The sequence below is a fragment of the Zootoca vivipara genome, chromosome 5 (assembly GCF_965207765.1).
Source record: "Zootoca vivipara chromosome 5, rZooViv2.hap1.1, whole genome shotgun sequence".
Lineage (NCBI taxonomy): Eukaryota > Metazoa > Chordata > Lepidosauria > Squamata > Lacertidae > Zootoca > Zootoca vivipara.
Genome location: NC_142588.1, coordinates 9200119 through 9221475, shown reverse-complemented (window position 1 = coordinate 9221475; position 21357 = coordinate 9200119). Strand labels below are relative to the sequence as shown.

At 41.8% G+C, this 21357-nt stretch overlaps 1 protein-coding gene across 3 annotated transcripts in view; it reads right to left on the bottom strand.

The window, feature by feature from the left end:
• Nucleotides 1-21357, bottom strand: part of NSD2 (nuclear receptor binding SET domain protein 2) — a 67953-nt gene that overhangs the window by 20346 nt on the left and 26250 nt on the right. For 2 of the 3 annotated variants that reach the window (XM_088670010.1, XM_035137435.3), the window contains exons 7-10: nt 20510-20587; nt 19160-19278; nt 15592-15670; nt 14415-14530 (exon numbers count right to left, since the gene is read on the bottom strand). In XM_088670010.1, the coding sequence (XP_088526136.1) occupies nt 14415-14530; nt 15592-15670; nt 19160-19278; nt 20510-20587 (392 nt within the window). The remainder of the gene's footprint in view (nt 1-14414; nt 14531-15591; nt 15671-19159; nt 19279-20509; nt 20588-21357) is intronic. The other variant, XM_088670011.1, reaches the window with a different exon arrangement.

The following is a 21357-nucleotide window of genomic DNA, read 5'->3' as shown; positions in this document are numbered from 1 at the left end:
ATAACCCTAAAGATCCTAGGAATTCTCTTGCACAAAAATTATTTGCACTCTTATTAGGCTAAATATGCTGCACACATAGTTAACACACTAGAAGGCTTTTCCTCCAGGCCACGGTTCATTGTACATGACAGATAATGTATTTGTGTTCGGTTTTAACCGCTGTTCCTCTCTTTCTTATTGTTTTTATGAAAATGCAATTTTAAATGCTATAAGCTGTCCTAAATGGTGCTTCTGTATCAAGAGGGTAGGATAGAAATGCTTAAATCAGGCACCCCCAAACTTCGGCCCTCCAGTTGTTTTGTACTACAATTCCCATCTTCCCCGACCACTGGTCCTGTTAGCTAGGGATCATGGGAGTTGTAGGCCAAAACACCTGGAGGGCCGCAGTTTGGGGATGCCTGGCTTAAATTAACATACATAAACACAAGCAGACAACAGTATCAAGAATTGGGTTAATAGCTAGTCTCAACCAAGGAGGTCCAGGGCTTGTTTTTGTTCATCCAAGCCAGCTCCAAAATTTTGTCCCACCAAAATGCTTACATTGTTCCAGTTTCCTATATTAGTTGGTATGCTTTGTCACCATTATTTTAAATTGCACTGTCAAACCCCCTGGAGATATAAAGGTATAGAATATAAATTACAAAAAAATTAAACATGTTTACTTTATTTACACAATTTATATACCACCCTTCCAGTAAGTTTCCACATATAATGGAATGCGTTTTAGGCTTTTCGTGGTTTTATCCCCCTGCAGGGATTACTTAGGTGGTGGCCATGATTGCTCCCGAGTGCCCTCTTTTGCGGAGCAGAATCCGCACAGCGTCTTGGTACACACCAGAGAGGAGGGCAATGAAGCAAGCAGGAATACAGTGGGGTCACATGTGGGAAAAGGCTCACGACAGTGTGGCTGAAGTAAGATACTATTATCAGTCCACTCTGTGTTGGTGATGAAAGTGTAGAAACCGTTCTCCCCCCATTGCACCCTTTCCGTGTTGCCCGGAGGAGCTTTCCAATGTGGTGTAGGACCTTTTGAAATATGGCCCAGGGAAGAGATAGCAGAACCAACGGTAGAAAGCTGTGCTACATTTGCAAGATGCTCCGAGGATAGTCTCCTGTATCCATCATGACTTGGGCTCCACAATAATCGTGGAAGTGTCTGATCTGGTTTTGTAGAATGACTTGGAGTTACTGGAGCTTGAGGATGTGGACAAGGTGCCTGGGCGAGTCTGGTCAACCACTTCTATACTTGACTCTTGCCATCCATTGCTTATTCAGTCTAGTAGGGGGTGGGTCCACGGGGGCTGTAAATGTCTGATGGCGGCAGCAGTCTCAGCTTCTTTAAAATAAGCCATTATTACGGTATGTTACCCCCTGAAGAAATCTAGCCTATTAATCAGTGGTGAACATTCTCTTCCTGGCCAAAATGATCAAAAGATTAGTAAATCAGTAATAAAAATATTTGGATTACACTCAACTCACTCTTGGATTTTTAGTTGGGTTTCAGGGCTACTTTTGGGGCAGAAACTATGCTTGGCATGACCTTTGTTGAGAAAAAGACAAGAGGGCTGCTTCCTTATTGATTCTCCTGGACCTCTCAGTGGCTTTTGATACAATCAGCCTTCTGTATATAAGCTTTCTACATTACGTCTGGGAGACAGGAGGCACTGCTTGGTGGTTTTGCTCCTTTTGGGATAGCTATTTCCAGAAGATAGTGCTGGGGGATTATCGCTGGATCCCCTGGCAGTAGTGCTTTGATGCTCAGCAGGGTTCTGTTCTATTACCCATGCTGTTTAGCATCTACATGAAATACTAGGTCATCTGGAGATCTGTTCAGAGGTGTCACCAGTATGCAAATGACACTAATCTTTAATCTTTCTCTTTCCATCAGATGCTGGAAATCAGTGCTGTCAACCTTCCTTTTTTTTGCGAGAAATTCCCTTATTCAGCGCCCTTACTTTCATATCCGGGAGTTGACAGCCCCATAGGATTCCTTATCTTCAAATCCAGGGGTTGACAACTATGCTGGAAATGCTGTGGTTGTCCTGAAGCAGAGCTTGGGCATGGATTGGATGAACTGGCTAGATAAGGGTGAATAAGCCAAGTTCCAATCGAGATAAAAACAATGTCTTGTTGGTTGGGGGCTCATTCATCCAACCATTCAAGTGAATGATGTCCAGTCTGTTCTAGATGGGGGTGCCGTCTAGGGGTGCTTAGTAATCCACTTAGTTGTTGGAAGCTCAAGTAGCATCTGCAGCTTGAAGTGTCTTTTAGCAGCTTCAACTGATGCACTAACTGCAACCCTGTCTGGATTGAGTTGGCTTGACCACAATTTCCCACCATCTAGTAACCTCCCACTTACCATATTGTATTGTATGTAGGACTGCCTATAAAAGTAAGTCTAGAAACTGTGCTTTGTAAGCTGCGATGGCTTCCAGTCAGTTTCTGGGCCCAAAATGAAATATTGGATTTCATCTTTAAACCCCTAAGTGGTTTGTGATGAGGTTACCTGAAAGACCACCTTCTCCCATATTTAGCTACACAAACCTTAAGGTCCTCTTTGGAGACCCTGCTCAGGGAGCATCTTCCTCACCCCAAATGACTTAAGGCAGGTTAGCAGCAGCAACAGGTTGGTTTTGGTAATGGCTGTATGCTGTTGTCTAAACCACTGAGACTAGGGCTTGCTGATCAGAAGGTTGGCGGTTTGAATCCCCGCGACGGGATGAGCTCCCGTTGCTCTGTCCCAGCGCCTGCCAACCTACCAGTTCGAAAGCATGTCAAAGCGCAAGTAGATAAATTGCCTTCCGGCAGGAAGGTAAACGGCGTTTCCATGCGCTGCTCTGGTTCCGCCAGAAGCGACTTAGTCATGCTGGCCACATGACCTGGAAAAACTGTCTGTGGACAAACGCTGGCTCCCTCAGCCAGTAAAGCAAGATGAGTACACAGCCATTTCAGGGAAGCTAGCCTGGCAAAGTCTGTGTGGCCACTCTGGCCCTAGCTGAACATCTGTCTGTTTACTCGTGCCTTCCAAAGATATTGTGTGCTCCAGGCCTCTCAGTTTTTAATTAAATAATAATAATCTTGAGGGTGCTGTGTGCAAATGTTTTTGCTGTATTTGTTTTGCTTTGATTTTATGCTTTATGTTTTATATTTACATTTTTTTATTTTAAGTTGCACAGAACTTTGTGTTATGCAACAACATAAAAAAACTGAGGGGAGGGAGGGAGGGAGATAGTAATAGTGGTTTTCCCAGTAGTGATGTATGGAAGTGAGAGCTGGACCATAAAGAACGCTGATCGCCGAAGAATTGATGCTTTTGAATTATGGTGCTGGAGGAGACTCTTGAGAGTCCCATGGACTGCAAGAAGATCAAACCTATCCATTCCGAAGGAAATCAGCCCCGAGTGCTCACTGGAAGGACAGATCCTGAAGCTGAGGCTGCAGTACTTTGGCCACCTCATGAGAAGACTCCCTGGAAAAGACCCTGATGCTGGGAAAGATGGAGGACACTAGGAGAAGGGGACGACAGAGGACAAGATGGTTGGACAGTGTTCTCGAAGCTACGAACATGAGTTTGACCAAACTGCGGGAGGCAGTGGAAGACAGGAGTGCCTGGCGTGCTATGGTCCATGGGGTCACGAAGAGTCGGACACGACTAAACGACTAAACAACAACTTAGAATAAAAATAATTTCATGGGCTTCCAGTTGTTTTTCTGACCCAATTCAAAGTGGTGGCATTAACCCATAAAATCTGAAAACGGTCTGGAGCCAGTTAACTGAAAGAGACTTGTCTCCAGTATGAACCCATTCAGATGCTTAAATCATCATCAAAGCCTTGCTCCCCCTACTCTCTGAAATTAGACATCTTTTTGGGTGATAATATTCAGACTACCTTCGCCTCAGGGAGGTTTGGTATCACCTCAACTCTTCCTTCTTTAAAAGTAAGAGCTTTCATTTTATGAAGGCTTTTGTTGTTAGGGTTAGGCGTTATTTTTATTCCACAGTATTTAAATTATGCTATATCGCAATGCTGAGCCTTATAGTTAGCCATCTTGGATTTCTGGCACGAAGCAAATGGCAGCACATCCATGGTTTAAATAAACTGTTTATTGTGTAAACAATCCTCTATTTACTTTCAAGTGTCATCTCCGAAAGTCTATTGAACGTACTGCAAACGTCATATAAGATTTGGGTTAATGTAGGAGAACAGTGAACATGACAATCAAGTACCGTTAAATTTTTGAGACCTTTTAAACACGCCTGGACAAACAAAGTACCAGCTCTAGTTGCACACAGCTAGTCATACCCCTGGTTTCTGAAATGAAGATACACAATTTCATCCACATTAAGAGTTTGCTATGAACTGGATGAGCACTAAGAGGAGGATGCAAAGTACTGTCCGAATGCGTACGCATGAACAGAAGCCTGTATCCAAGCTATACCCATTTCCACGTCAGCTATGCTAAAAGAAACAATAAAAATAAAATGTCAGAACTAAATGAATGAATAAATAAATAATTTATTATTTATACCCCGCCCATCTGGCTGGGTTTCCCCAGCCACTCTGGGCGGCTTCCAACCGAATATTAAAAACAGTACAGCATCAAACATTAAAAACCTCCCTAAACAGGGCTGCCTTCAGTTGTCTTCTAAAAGTAAAATAGTTACTTATTGCATTGACATCTGCTGGGAGGGCGTTCCACAGGGCAGGTGCCACTACCGAGAAGGCCCTGTTTAGTATGTTTAGTATGCATTTTAAATGCAGCACCAGGAATTTATGGTACGCATTTGAAATATCTTAAACTACAGGAAATTTCCAGTTTGAATCTCACCTCACTAGGTGGTTTTGGACAAAGAAATGGCCCTATATCCAGCTTTCATATTTAAATCTCCAAAAAGCCTGCCAAATAACAAATTACATCAAGAGAATTTTAATAAGCTGCACCCTTGCATTTGCCCACCCTTTATCAATCTGTGGACCACAAAGAAGGCTGATCGCCGAAGAATTGATGCTTTTGAATTATGGTGCTGGAGGAGACTCTTGAGAGTCCCATGGACTGCAAGAAGATCAAACCTATCCATTCTGAAGGAAATCGGCCCTGAGTGCTCACTGGAAGGACAGATCGTGAAGCTGAGGCTCCAATACTTTGGCCACCTCAAGAGAAGAGAAGATTCCCTGGAAAAGACCCTGGTGTTGGGAAAGATGGAGGGCACAAGGAGAAGGGGACAACAGAAGACGAGATGGTTGGACAGTGTTCTTGAAAACACAAACATGAGTTTGAACAAACTGTGGGAGGCAGTGGAAGACAGGAGTGCCTGGCGGGCTATGGTCCATGGGATCACGAAGAGTAGCACACAACTAAACGACAAAAACAACAACATCATCATCTATCTCTGGAGGCAGCCAGGCTCTAAAGCAAATGTCAGAACTGTAGCATCAACCACATAGACAATTTTGAATATATGATAACAGCTTTAGTTATTGTTAGGAATTCAGTATTTCATATGCAATACAACCTACAGTGAAAAGAGCATAATGGCAAAGTAATATTACAGAGATTTTAGAAATTTATAATCTCTAAAGTAGGAGCCAGAAAACATTTTAATCTGTAACTATAGGAACCTCGGAAGCTCCATTATACCTAGTCAGACCATTGGGTCCATCTAAGGTTTCAAACAAGATTCTCTCCCAGACCTACCTGGAGATGCCAGGGATTAAACCCAGCATGCAAAGCAGGTGATCTATACTGAGCTACGACCCTTCCTATGAAACCTATGTTTAAAACCACAGAGCAACAGAGAAAAATAGTTGTTCCAAACAACCTGTACTAACAAACTAGGCTCCTCACCTAACCTTACCGGCCAGCCGCACTCCCTGTAAAATATCAATACCCTATCCAGTAGCTCTTTGCTTTTTCAAAGTGTGTATTAAATGCCAAGATGCATTTAACGTCTTTCTTTGGCCAGCTCATTTGGCCATTAGAAAAAGAGTACTACAGAGGTGAAACCACAAAGTTCACAAAATGAACTGAAATCTGAGGAACTGAGAGCAGTGGCTGGCAAAATGGAGGCATTTAGGGAAACATAAGGAGAGCAATGAAGAATCATATTAGCCTGCCTGGGCATTTGTTGAAAGGGGCTACAATTATTACTATAGAAAGAAGACTACAAAAATGACACTTGGGACACTCATAGAAGCTTTGTTGGTTCTTATTCATATTTATTGCTGGATGAATTGTGCAGGAAAGAAAAGTACAGTACGTTAGATAACAAAATTATTTTAGCATGTTGCAGAAACACACATAATTGTGCATGCACGTAACACTCATGTGGCACTTATGTTTATCCTATTAATTTAGGAAATGATGTGGTACAGGCTACTTTTCTAAAATTAGGTATCATACATTTTCCCCCCCTATCTTCAGCTGATCTAACAGCAGTTGGCTGATTTTATCATGAAGGTTTGCAGTCAAAACACAGCTAAAATATCATTTACAATTTGGATGCAGCAAGATGGTATCCCTAAGGGATATATTGAACCATAAAACTAGAAACTCTCATTTTTCTGACACTAACAGTGCTGTTTGGCCAATGGAATTATCCAGCTTTTGCCCTTGACAACATTTGATGCCCTTCCCCAGGAACCTAATCCTCATATAAGATAAGATCTACCCATATAACACAGAGACAACTGTTGAAACCTAAGGGGTTTAATGGCTTATCTTGTCAAATTCCATGTGGTATACTTTGCTACAGACAAGAATATGGTGGCTTGAAGAGGATAGGAATATCTGAATATACCTAAAAACAAACTGCCAAATATTTTCTTTCCTTAAGATATTCAGGAAAGGAAATCTGGAAAAAACACCCTTCACTTTCAAGACAAAATTTAACAAGCCTTGCTGTTCACATAAAAATTGGTAGAATATACAAGATCATTATATGCTGCTGATAAAAGCAAAGCAACCCAGGAGCAAGGCAAAGAAAAATATCTGTTTGGTCTGGTAACCTCAAAAAGGTCGTGAGAATCAAGAGGTTCACATCGCCTATTTGAAGTGCTTGTGAAACTTGACAATAGCACAGTGCATCACAACACCCAATGCAGTCAACACCTGCAAATTACCCATTTTTGAAATCAGTGCCCAATACACCCCTAAGACCTTATGGTGAAGGGCAGGTGGAAAATCAAACCAGCAACAGGAAGGAGGGTAGCAAGTAACTCCTGCTTTATTGAGAGGCAAAACTGTATTATCTGCCTAGGTTAATTATTGACTAACAAGCCTAACAAGAATGAGGAAACAGCTACAAAAGTGCTTGACTGGCACAAGAACACCCCCCCCCCTTGCAACAGGGAAACTCTTTTTTGCAGCCTAGAATTTATACTAACACAAGCAAGCTTATCAAGCAGACATACTTTCCTTCTTTGGAAGCCTAACCCAGAAACGCGCTGAAAATTTTTTCCTTTTCTTTTGTCCCCTAGAAATTACATTCTTGAGCATTCCTGCTGCTGCTGAACACTGTTTCCTGCCTGCTACGATTTATTTCTAAGGGTTTTGAAGCAGGAACGGGAGAGCGGGGTGATCCAAGCAAGCCAGAAGGAGGAGCTGCTGACCTGCTTTTCAGCTGTGCGGCAAGCCCGCCGCAGGGAGAAAGTGAGTCACAGCAACTAACAAGGAAGGAGGAGCCGACACAAACAGCCTCCCCGTCTTCTCTGTTTGAGCATCAGCGTATCACTCAGGCACAAAATGACCAGCCCTTCAAGGAGCAGAACTGGGTTTTGCAAGGAAACAGTTCAAAGCTTGCAATGAACCATGTTGGCCAAGCTTTCCCAGCTCAGGAACGGTCATAGCTGTCATACCGACTGCAATTCTAGCCACCAGCAATTCTTGGCCACCAGTGGATACTGAAGCACCCCCAGGCTGTGAACCTGCTCCTTCAGGGGGAGTGCAAGCCACCCAGGGCAGGCAGCTGACTAATTTCTCAGACGTGGGAACCACTCACCCACAGTGACTCTGTCTTCTCAGGATTCAAAGCTCAGCTTGTTCTTCCTCGTTCACCTCACCGTTGCATCCAAGCATTGGTCCAAGGGCTGCCTGGCCTCTCCAGATTCAGATGTTATGGAGAAACAGCTCTTGTCATCAGCATACTGGTGGCACCTTGCCCCCAAACTCCTAATGACTCCTCCCAACAGCTTCGGATATTCAATGGCACTTAAAAGCCCCGTGGCACTACATAGCGTTGGCAACGGGGGACCAAAAGGAACTCTCCTAATGCTACTCTGCACCCAATTCTCATTCAAGAACACACAACGGACAACGGTATCAAAAGCCGACAAGAGATCAAGAACTAGGAGCCAAGTTGTGCTCCTCCCATCTTGCTCTGGCCAGCACTGAACCCACAATGGAATGGATATGAATAGTCTGTGTCACCCAACAATGCTTGCAGCTGCTCCACCGCAACACTCTCCATCACCTTCACCCAAAAGGAGGTATTTGTAAGGGCGGACAATTGCAAACAATGTGCAATTTCCATTTTTGCAACAGCCAAATGCATTACCTGTGTGTGTGTGTGTGTGTGTGTGTGTGTGTGTGTGTGTGTGTGTGTGTGTCTGTCCGTCCTAGGAATCCTTTCTCCTTCTTTCCTTCCCTTGCTGCGCTTTCCAGGAATTGAATAGCAGGAAGCATTCTCTTTCCTGGATTCCCATTGCCGTTTGTTGCTGAAGGTTACTGCGTGGGGGAGGGGTGAAGCAGTGAGGAGCAAAAATAGTTTTAAAATCAATTTACTGCATGGGTTCTATTGGTTTTGTTCAAAGTGAAAGGTTCTGCTACTGCAAAATGTTTTGAGAACCACTAGCCCAGGGGTAAGCACCCCTTTTCGGCCATGGGCCGGTCCACCGTCCCTCAGACCATGCGGTGGGCCAGACGCTATTTTGAAAAAAATAATGAATGAATTCCTACACCCCACAACTAACCCAGAGGTGCATTTTAAATAAATAAAAGCACACATTCTACTCATGTAAAAACACCAGACAGGCCCCACAAATAACCCAGAGATGCATTTTAAATAAAAGGATACATTCTATTAATGTAAAAACACGCTGATTCCCGGACCGTCTGTGGGCTGGACTGAGAAGGCGATTGGGCCGCATCCAGCCCACAGGCCTTAGGTTGCCTACCCCTGTACTAGCCTAAAATGTAATTGATGAAATGGACCTCACGGAGAAAAGTTCTAACCATGTAAGAAACTTCTCTTCGGAAATTTTAGAGATACCGTACAGCTTTCAATGAACACGTGATAACCTAGTGACCAGGCACTAGGGGAAATAATTCAACCTTCTAAAGTCCAGAAAGATTAAGACCATGAAATGGAGCAGAGCCAAGAGAGGGTAGGCACAGATAAGCCCTTTCTTCCCAAATGAACATAAATCCACATGAATTCACAAGAACAGAATCCTCATTTTGCCACTCAAGAGTGATAGGGCGTCTAGCACAGGTACATTTAAAAATAGCAAGAATATCAAATATTCAGGTTGGGCATTTCCATCACCCATTACCAATCACCAAAAAGTAATACCCAACCCACGATTGTGAATTTATCTATAAAGACCCAACTTCCAAGTTACACGATCCAGATTCTAGGCTGCCATCTTCAGAGGGAAGAGGCAGGAACTGCAGATCCTGCAAATTCTAAGTTGTTAGACCAAGAGTTCATGGCATCATAGACACACATTTCTCTTTCAAAAGACTAGCATTACTTCCGTAGTGATGTATGGAAGTGAGAGCTGGACCATAAAGAAGGCTGATTGCCGAAGAATTGCTGCTTTTGAATTATGGTGCTGGAGGAGACTCTTGAGAGTCCCATGGAGTGCAAGAAGATCAAACCTATCCATTCTTAAGGAAATCAGCCCTGAGTGCTCCCTGGAAGGACAGATCGTGAAGCTGAGGCTCCAATACTTTGGCCACCTCATGAGAAGAGAAGACTCCCTGGAAAAGACCCTGATGTTGGGAAAGATGGAGGGCACAAGGAGAAGGGGACGACAGAGGATGAGATGGTTGGACAGTGTTCTCGAAGCTACGAACATGAGTTTGACCAAACTGCGGGAGGCAGTGGAAGACAGGAGTGCCTGGCATGCTATGGTCCATGGGGTCACGAAGAGTCGGACACGACTCAACGACTAAACAACAACAACAATAATCTCTAGCTCATGAGTTCAGGCTGAAGGAGGGCTACATTACTTGGATGGGAAGCTGTCAGGAGCCACACTCCCATGTACAAGTGCCAGATCTGCATACAAAGTGATGTTCCAGGGTAACATAGATATATATTTGACTGCACTCAACTTTCATCTTCCATTTTATCCATAGCTGTCTTTATGAAAGTTATTTTAAAAAGCTCTGAAACACACTTTATCTATCATGACTGCATAATAGGGAAAACAAACAAACTCAGAAATTCCAGAAGAATGCAAAAAATAAAAAATGCAGTTGAACAGTGAGCCCTATGTTGCAGCTATTCAAAGCCTCAAACATCAAATTGCAGTTTGCACCCCAATAATTGCATGTATGCAAATTGCAGACTGCATTGGTGGTTTTTATTTTCAAGAAACGCAAGTATATCTCTCTGCTGAGAAGTTTCCTCTCTGCTTTTATCGTCTTCCAAAGGAAGGAACTGCAACTGCACACTTTATGCTCCCCACTTAACAGCTGACGGGTGGGAAGGGATCCCAAGGGCTTGCTAAAATCTAGCAGTCAGGACTTATACTGTCTGTGATCCAGGGGTTGCCCACAGGACGGAATGTTTTGCTGTGGCTTGTCCATTAATTTTCACGTTTTAGAAGGCTCCCCTGAGCCCTGTGTGTACATCTTCACACATTAGGAAAATGATTGATGGGTTTATGCATTTCAAATGGTTATGTATTTCCTAACCAATGCCATGGGTACCTCTTTTGCCCAGGGGCATTTTAAAGAGATTTCTGTTAATTAAGGCTTTGCCTTGTCAAATCAGTTATGTAGCTCCTACAGTGCCCTTCTGTCTAGAAAAGGACTTAGATAATGTACTTTATTACAAGTGTCCAGAAGAGACTGCTACACGCATTCTAACATAATCCCAATTATGTTGCACTACATTGGTACCTTGGTTCCGGGGAGCCATTTGCTCCCCAAAAAGTACTTAAACCGAGTGGCGCTTCCACGCGTGAAGCACCGATAGAGCACGACCGCACAGATCGCTTCTGTGCATGCAGCGGAACCCAGAAGTAAACACTTCTGTGTCCGCGGAGTACTCAAACCGCAACGGACGTAAACCGAGGTATGACTGTATGCGGATTCTGATGGTAAACTACGCTGGCAGCCAACCTTGGTTAAAAAGCAAAGTATAAAAATAAATCTCACTATGTTTAGCATACGGCCACACTTTCGTAGTGAAGTAGGCCATGAGCAAGTATATTGTCCTTTGGTATAGGCAGAGCAGGACGGAAATTCACACACACAAATGCAAACTTTTAACAGCTTGGAAAGAACTTTGGCTAGCGCCCACAGAACTATAATAGACAAGGACTAAACAAGCTGTGGGAAGAATGCCGAACACTGTTCTCAGAAGCCGGTGCACATGAGAGTGGAGTACATGTCAAGGGCCTACGATGTTAGCCAAAGCTGAAGCCTGTCTGCAAAATGTTTTGAGACTGTCCTGCAGAAACTCCAGGACTTCCAAAACCCCTTCTATAAGAGTTCTTACTAGACCCACCCAACCTGCTGATGAATCCTTTCTTGCAATCCCACGAACTATTGGTCACAGAAGCCAGAAATGTACCAAACACTTGTTTGGAGTAAACATGGGTTAGGGAGAGGTTCTTTTCAATCTCCAAGCAGTTAAACGCTTATACTTTTGATTCTGATGCATGACTGAGCCACGAGGATGTTGGAGCTCACAAAATCTGAGAATCACAGTCTCCTCAGCACCAAACAGCAACAAGGAACATCCCCACCTGCTGCTCACAGAACTTTATGCTAGCCTAGGAGATATAAAGAAATGGAGGAAAGGTGTCTATGAAATCAATTGGCCAATCTGCCCTTAGTGGGTTGACTGTCTCTTATTACTTCTCCTAATGGAAAAAAGTATCAGTGGATTGCTAAACAGAGAAAAAAAAGTCACATCACAACCTTGGTCACTACTCTCTGAGTTTAGGATACAGTGGTACCTCTGGTTAAGAACTTAATTCATTCTGGAGGTTCGTTCTTAACCTGATACTGCCGGAGCACGATTTCTGTTCTCACCCTGAAGCAAAGTTCTTAACCTGAGGTACTATTTCTGGGTTAGCGGAGTTTGTAACGAGGTACCACTGTATTCTCTGGAATTCAGAAACCAATGGATTGGTGTTTGTTCATTAAGTATTTAGGGCCACTGCCTGCAGGACCCCCGAAGAGCAGAAGGCCTTCATTTAGGAGAGATTGTGACAATGATCTTTGCTGTCTGTCCACATGATGCAACACAATGTCCCTCCATCTGCCACCATAATCTCCCTCAGCTTCAGGAAATTGCCATTATAGCATCCCTGTGAGACTGAGCAGTTTCCTTCTCAAAATTACTTCCCCAGCTACCAAGCCAGGAATCCATGATCATTATCTAGGCTAGGTCATTCTCATCTCAAATAAATGAGATACCCAGCACTGGAGTAATTGAACTGATCATGGAACTGATCAGATCTTCAGACATTTCACCTGTAGTGTTTCCTCCTAGGGCCACTGTGAGAGCTGCTGTGCCTCCCAGAATAATTTTTACCCCCAGAAACTTCAGTGTAAGCTCTCCCAGATGCCCAAAGGGAAAATGAGTCAGAGGAAGGGAAGGTGCAATCTAAAACCATGCCAGATGTAGTTCAGTCAACCAAGTCTATATGAGTATTTATCAGACCTTCAGGCTCGTGCAGCCAAGTTAACAGGGAGTGCAGGCTCAGACTTGTTACATTGGAAATGCTACCTGGCACTGTGGCACCGCAGATTGTTTTCCTGTCCAAAAGGAGGAGGGCCTGGACACCAAGAGCTGAGTGGGAGATAGGAAGCAACCGGAGCCAGCAGAGACTCCAGCTAGGAGATGCTTAAAGTTGCACGGCCCAAACTGAATATTTAGTTCAGTGCGATTATAGAATTATCTAAAAATAATGACTTGGATCCAAACAGTACAATTCTGAGAAACAGGTCCCCACCCGCTCCAGCAACCAACGGAGCACTACCCCATCTTGTTCAAGAGAACAATCCAAATCCAAAGGAACGTTTTTGGGAAGCACAGGGAAGAGGAGGGGATGAGATGGGAAGCTTCGGTGACTTCTCTCAGAAGCCATATTCATTATCCAGACATAGGATCAGAGTTGGAAGGGGGCCCGAGGATAATATAGTTGAACCCCCTGCAATGGAGAAATATGCAGCTATCCCTTATGAGGATCAAAACTGCAGCCTTGGGGTTATCAGAAACGTGCTATCCAGATGGTTACACCGTGTCTGCATTTACAACAACTTGCAACCATCCATGCAATCTGTGATTTACATTCTTGCAACAATAATTACATAGCTTTCTGTGTAGTTGAAATAAACTGTAATCTTGGAATAGAGTGTTGAACTTTTTATAGAGATTATTCAATCTATGTACACTTACACTGTTGTATACATTGTGATACATACCTTAGTTCAATTAGTTCCATAAAACATTGATATAAACACAAGATGGCATAAATATATGATACTATTTAATGTGAAATTATGTAACAATTTACCAGAATAAGATGCATTTGGAAGTAAAGCAGCTTCTTGGTTGGTTGGTTTTTCCCCCCTCCTTCAGGCTAGCTTGGAGTATATCTTATATGCCAACACACAAACGTATTCTAAAATGTTCAGAGAAGTTACCAAACTTTGATTTTGCAATTTTTACACAGTATTTTAACTTGCATTAGTCCTACTACAGCTTGAATTGTATGTACATTTGAAGTATTATATATTGACTTGGAAGCCTGAAGTATGCTCTTCCAGGTGCTTTTCGATTCATTCTTCTACCTTTAATAGTTTTAAAGCAATACAGAGTTCTATACAGAAGGGATTGACCAAGGAAGAAAGTCACGAAAATCATATGTGATAGGAGCATCTCTTCCCGAGCATTTGGGTATGAGGAATGATTTTGTTGGACCCATCTGAGATGAAGTTTCTTTCTGAGCCAGATATTCACCAGCCCTTCCTCCTCTCCCTGCCTTGCACAGCTCAGTCTACCAGTGTGTAGCAAGAAGAGAGACGGTGAAATGCAGGAGAGGTGTTCCACAGAACAGATATGCCTCGCTCTAAATTTCATTGCCTTGGTTTATGTGGATTTTGTGCATGGTTTCTAAAAAGAAGTTACGGAGTTTTATCTGAATGCCACTATTCATTCATATTTTTACCTCGTTCTCAGTTAAGGAAGCTGAAGGAGATGAAGTTTTGCTATAGGCAAGATCTGACGATTCTGCTGCTGAAGCCCGATTTCGCTTCTTCAGTGGTTTACATGCATCTGAAAGACCTGTCATTGCGGTAAAATAATTTGTTTACAAAGGTGAACTTGGAATTCTAATGCATTTTCTTGAATTCTGTAGATAACATTCCCTCAAATGTGTGGGAACCTTTTACACTGGACTTTTTAAAACTACTGCAGTGTTAGAGCACTTTCAAAAGGCATTAATAGTTAAGAAACACTTCAGTTAAATAAGTTTGCACATTTGTCACTTGTTAATTAATTTGTATTCCACTCTTCATCTATGGAACGTGGAGCAACATGTATGGGGTTTTCCTCAATTTGTCAATTAAGTAGAAACCGGGGTTTAAAGAATACTAGCAAATCTGTTTTCAAGGATAAAATAGTTTGAAAAGCAACCTCATGGTGGGAGTAGTTGTTATGATTAAACATGCCACATTACAACACCCAGATTTCTTTTTTAAGCATCAATCCTATACATTCTTACCTTGAAGCATGTTCCCTGAGCACAATGGGGCTTACTTTTGAGCTCACATTTCTAGGATTGCACTGGGAAGTGTATCTAGACCAATAGCTTTTAGAGACTGGTTCTCTACCTCCCACTCCTCCCCGCTGCTCTCTTGAACTAAATCTTACAAAACGGCATGAAGACACACAATGCTAATTGAATGACAAATGTCTGAATTTGAATTCTATGAACTGCAAGCAGAACAGAGGTTTCCGATCTCATAAAAGCTGTTTCAGAGAGTCAGGGGACCTTCCAACACAATGTCTGGTGTGGCGTGGCACTGTAGATGCAAGGGAGCAAATGGGCAGTCAGGTCCAAGCCAAAGAATCCTGTGGCATGTTAAAAACTAGCCCATAAAATGACTGAGGGGTAGGTTCAATGCACTCTACTTTACCAGGTATGTCTAATGAATCCCATTCTCCACAATATTAGAAAAAGATATGGGCCAACAACAGCAATACAGGAAAACAACAACTCATGCCAGCATTCAAACAAAGCCACATTTTTTTCATCAAACTAGGGAGTTGGCAATCTTCAACAACTGGAATTTATAATAATTTAATTGAAAATGTTACATCAAAGCTTGTTCTGACCACATTACCTGACTGGTTCTTTTGTGAAGATGTTTCTGTGACTTTAGCTGAGTTTGTTTTTGCTGTTTTGTCATTGCTTGTCTCCCTCTGTTACAAAAAAATAAATAAAAATGAAATGAAATGAAAAAATAAAAAACCTAATCTAAATGTAGACATTACCAGGCAAATGTCTTTGCAATACAAAACTACAGAAGATACTATGAAGGTAAAAAAACCCCACCATATCCATCTCATTTATATGGAATCTCTTGAAGGTGAGAAACTATCAATCAAAACAATCATTTATTAAAGGTTAAACACAAACCTGTTGCAGGCATGGTCTATCCAGAACACAGCATTTTTGTAACCATAAATCTGGCTGGTGCTGATATCAAGGGTTTCTATAATGAATTTTAGAAGGTGCTAAACTTTGTTTTGACCAATCAAGTTGATAAAAGTATGAAATGTTCCATTTATGCTTGAAATCACATTGTGCTCACTAAGTTAAGGCTACCCAATTATATTCTCAATGACTGTTTTTTAAAAACCATGTTATAACCACATGTTTTGATTTCATCAAAAAGGGACAAAGCGAGTAATGTGGCAGAGACTTCATCGCAAAAAGGTGTTCACTTATTTCCAGTGTACGGTTGCTATATTGTGAAGAGCAAAAAAGAGGATGCTATAACGGCTCATATTTTAAATACCCCTACTGGTCATGTTGTGCGGATGCCTGATCATTGTCTTCCAAAGCAACTACTCTATTCCAAACTTAAAAATGGAAAGCGGAATGCTGGTGGTCAACAAGAGAGTTTTAAAGACTGTCTCAAGGCAAATTTTAAAAAATGTGGTATAAACACCAACAGTTGGGAAACACTTGCATGTGAGCGCTCCAACTGGAGAACAGCCTTTACCAAAGGTGCCTTGGGCTCTGAAGACACTCAAACTCAGGACGCAAGGGAGAAACGTACTAAGAGGAAGGCACGCTTGGCAAATCCACACTGTGATCAACTCCTGCCCGGAAACCTATGGCCCACCCCCCCACCCCCGGTGGAAGGACGTGTGGATCCAGAATTGGCCTCCACAGTCACTTACAGACTCATTGTTAAAACCATGTTTATGGAAGACAACCTTACTCGGCTACGACTGATCGCCAAAGAAAGAAGAATAGAATCTGTGATATATTGCTTGGGGGGGGGGGCAGGAGAAAAGAAGAAAGCAAGTCTTCAACCATCAGTTACGTCTATGTCTCATCCAGAAAGTATAGCCAGAGACAAATTTTTAAAAATCCACCCGGAAACAAGTTTTACCCCTGAGAAAGAGAATGTTTTCCTGGAAAAAGAGGACACATGGACACCCTAATCCAGTGTAAAGAACAGCACAAAATTGAAACCAAAGGAAATAATTTCTCACACGCACACACTCACACATGCCAACAGAAACACCAAGGAGTTGCAGTGTTATCCACGATGCTGCGATACCAGGGACAGTATAACCTTCTTCATGTGGCTGGTTACAGAAGCTGCTTCAGCCCATTCAAAGCCCTGGAGGGCTCCCTGCCTACAGCCGCAACCATCTGTCGGCGAAGGCTAGGAAGCACTGAGCTTGCTCAACCTGTACTTTCCCTTGCCACCCTCAAGTATGGCAAGCTCACAGCAACAGCTCCTGAAGGGGTTAGGGCTGGAGTTATTCCCTGGACAGGGGAGGAACAGGGAAAGACTGGCGGCTTAAAAATAAAATAAAAAATGGGTTAAGCAAGGGGGCAAAAGCCAGGCTTTCCTTCCTGCTGGGATTCTTGTGGATTGAGGCACTTCAGCATTCTCAAGAGGCAGAGACAGCAGCTTTATTGGGCAAATCATAGACACAAGCTGCTGCTGGAGCAAAGTGACGAACAGCATTTTTTTTTATATAAAAAAAGACAGCTGCAGTTGTTGAAAAGGACAGGTTGGATGTTGAAAAGCTCCATATTCAAGAAAATGAGGGCCACCCATCAGTTCCTAAACCTTCTCCTCCCCTCCCAATTGTTCAGAACACTGTTAAGATAGATACGGAATCCTCAAATTCCAAACAAGCAGGAAAGATGTCTGAATCAAGCCTTAAATTTACCAAGTTATAAGTTTATGGTCTAAAATATTATTCCATGAATGATTCCACTGAAATCCTGAGTACACATTTAGGTAAGAGTCCCATTTGTGTAAGATTAAGCTTAACTTACGTAAAGTGTAACTTAACCAACTGTTCTGCAAATTCTGGGCTACCTTGAGTAAGAAGAGCAAAGCCCACCTCATGCATATTTTCAATTTATGTGCAAATACCTCCCTCACGAACAAGAACTGAAAAATTGATGCACTCATAGAATCAAAGAGCAGAAAGCCAATGCACTCTAATCCAAACCAAGAAAATATCAACAGGAGCCCACAGAAACCTACTTTATTGTATAGTGATTTCCGATACTGAATTGCACAACACTAAAAACCATTTTAAGCGTGCATGTCTAACCCTCAAAATTTGTTTTAAAAGGTTATAAAATATATCCCATGCTCTATGTATTAAAGATGGCCACTGGTGTTCATATGACTGTCGTGTACAATTTTGCATAGCAAAATATTTAAGAAAGTTGCCCTATTGCTCTGCACTGCACAAGCTGGGATGCATTCAGAGAAGAGCAACGAAGATGGCCAGAGGTATGGAAAACAAGACATGAGAAATGGTTAAAAGATGTGGGTATGTTTAGCCTGGAGAAGACATTTAATACTCTTTTTTTAAAAAAAACCCTGAAAGGCCATCACTCAGAAAAGGGCAAAGATGTGTTCTCTTCTGCCAGATGACAGGGCTAGATCTAATGAGCTTAAGTTCCAGGAGAGCTAATTTTGGTTGAACATTAGCAAGTGAGCATTTAAACCAAATGTGGAAATGGGTGTGTGGTCTAGCTATGCCTGTTCTTTCTCACTTATGTATGCCCATCTTAATTCTGGAATTGAGGCCTATTAAAATTCAGCATTTCCGCCCCTTTGCTCATTGTGAAGGACAGTTAGATATGCAAATAGATCTCAGATGGAAAGAGGATTAGTGCAAGGAATGCTGCATTAAAAAAGCAGCGGTATTCCTCTATAGCAGGCTTCTTCGACCTCGGCCCTCCAGATGTTTTTGGCCTACAACTTCCATGATCCCTAGCTAGCAGGACCAGTGGTCAGGGATGATGGGAACTGTAGTCTCAAAACATATGGAGGGCCGCGTTTGAGGAAGCCTGCTCTACAGTGTTCCTGGGGGAAAGAGCCATGCAAGTTTTTTGTTTTCCCAAATACAGTACAGTCCATTATCTTTCCCCCTCTTGGCTTTCTGACAACACCTCTCCCACTTACCGGTACTTGGCAAAAAGGTTCAGGAAAAGCCAGCTTCAATGAGGCATATGACATCCTAGGGGATGTATTCAAATACTCCCCAAACTTGTGTTTTAAATTCATTCTGAGTAACCACTTCATAGTTAATGCGTTCGTTTTCAGTGAAACAGAACACTATAGGAACTCTGAAAAACTGAAAGATATAATCAAGTCTGGTGCTTTTATAATGTACCAAACAAGCCAACAATGTAGTTACCTTTAGGTAATTCTTCTTATCCATCCTGAGCCTTTTCCTAGGTAGTTCCTGAGGTTCAAAATCTTCTTTAGGTTTTCTTGTCCTCTTTAATGTTTTTCTTTTATTTCCATGTAAGTTACCTTGGAGCAGGAGGATGGGGGGAAACTTACATGAAAAAGATCTAAAGCTCATTTAGAAAGTATCTTGAACTCATCTAGTTTTCATCAGTTTTAATATGCTTTATTAACCCTTAAAAGCCTGGGGCTTGCAAGTCCTGTTTCTAAAACTAGTTTTACAGTGCAAATTTTTCAGGGCTAAGCTTCTTATCAAAACACACCACAGGGTTATTGTGCAAGTTAACATTTGTTTTCTTGTTTCAAGCAATTTACCAATGGACCCACAATCTGAAGTCTTACTCTTGGTTTAAAATAATTTCTTCCCGAGAATTAAGGTCTTATAGAATGGAAGGCTTCAGTTACCTCTGTCTGCGAGATCACTAGTGCCATTTCTCGCAGTTTGGCAGACGTCTAGCAATATATGTAGCATGTGAATTTATTTTGTACGAAGGCCAAGAAAACCCCGTTTTAAATGTTCTGTCTCAATCAAAGCCTAGGAGAACAAATGCCATCAACACCCTGAATGTTTACATATGAGGGGAGATGAAGTAGTCAAATTCCATGTTACAGAGAGGTAGCTCCAAAACAAAAGGATCAGCAGCCAATCTATGTTTCAACAGCTCTGCTGTAAAGACTTACTTTAAAAAAGGGCAAACTTCTTAGCAGTCTGAATCTATATGTAAAAAGTAATAAGTAATGAGCTTCATCTCAACTGCTTTCCCCATCTCAACAGAAGTGCCTTGAGGACCAGCGGCTTCATGTAACAGTCAGAACTTCAACTTCAGAACATAATATGATATGCTGCAACAAATGCTAATAAACTATTTTTTTTACAGCTACAGATAACTGTCCAGACATGATTCATGTCAATTAGGAAGCTTAAAAATACCACAGCCAGCAGTTATTATATACGCCAGTGCTTTCTGAACATAATATATTGGTATAAACTATACTGGCATACAATGGTGATCATTTGCAGACTGCTAAAAACATGCCCAAGCATGAAATACATATTGTATAGAAATGAAATAAGCTATATTCATTTTGATTATTTTGTGGGACGAAGCTATCAGGAAGTTGAACAAAATTCAGCACTACAGCACTCAAGTATTTAATTCGGGAGCCATATAAATTCTGAAGCCAAAGGAACACAACATCTGAGAGAAAAAACGATGATTTGTGAGCAATTACATAAAAGGCAGGCTTAAGAATTACTCATAATGCATAAATAGTACACAGCACAGATTTCAATTACTTCTGGATCTTGATCTCCTTATAGGGGATTCTTGAAACACTTTACGCTTGGCCTCTCCCATAGTCTTCTGTGATGAACCTTTAGAGATACAGAATGTTGTGCAGTGTTGTTTGTTTGTGTTTGTTTTGTTTTAAAATAGACATCCATTATTTTACACATTACGACAAAGTTGTTAACTTTCCCACAAGATGTTATTTCATACACAGATAACAAAACCGACTCCACTTTTTATACATTTTTTTTCCAAAACTGACAAACCTGTCAAACACACCTTCATTCCACTCATTGCCCAAAGCAGCAACCTGATGGCTTAAAATTTCCATAATAATCTAATGAAGCTAATATGCTAAATATCACTTTATTACTACTACTACTGCTACTACTTTTACTGAGAAAGATCCCTCCCTTTCTCCTTCAGGCTTATTAGCTATTCCAAAGAACTTTTTAGGACTATATCGGGATATTGAGTGAAGTGTTAATAACAACCAACCAACCAAAATGCCTTGCAGGCTGTGATGCTATTCTAGAAGACCAGCGCAGTGCTCAATTGGTCATTTATAATTTGGAAACATGCATTTCTGATGTTTATGCATGTCAACAGTTTCACTTATTATAAAGAAAGGGAAATAAAATTACAAATGACACTGTAATTTTAAGAAGTTTGAATATGTTTAATGATAACATTTAAATGCTAAGATTATTTATTTCTCCTCATTTCCACCATTCTCACTTCGCTAACAGTGAGGCAGCTGCTTAGACAGGAAGGGAATGAGAAACCAGCAATATCTAAACAGTAGTTTTACACAGAGAAACTCCGCAGAACAATGACCAAGAAATGCAGACATTAT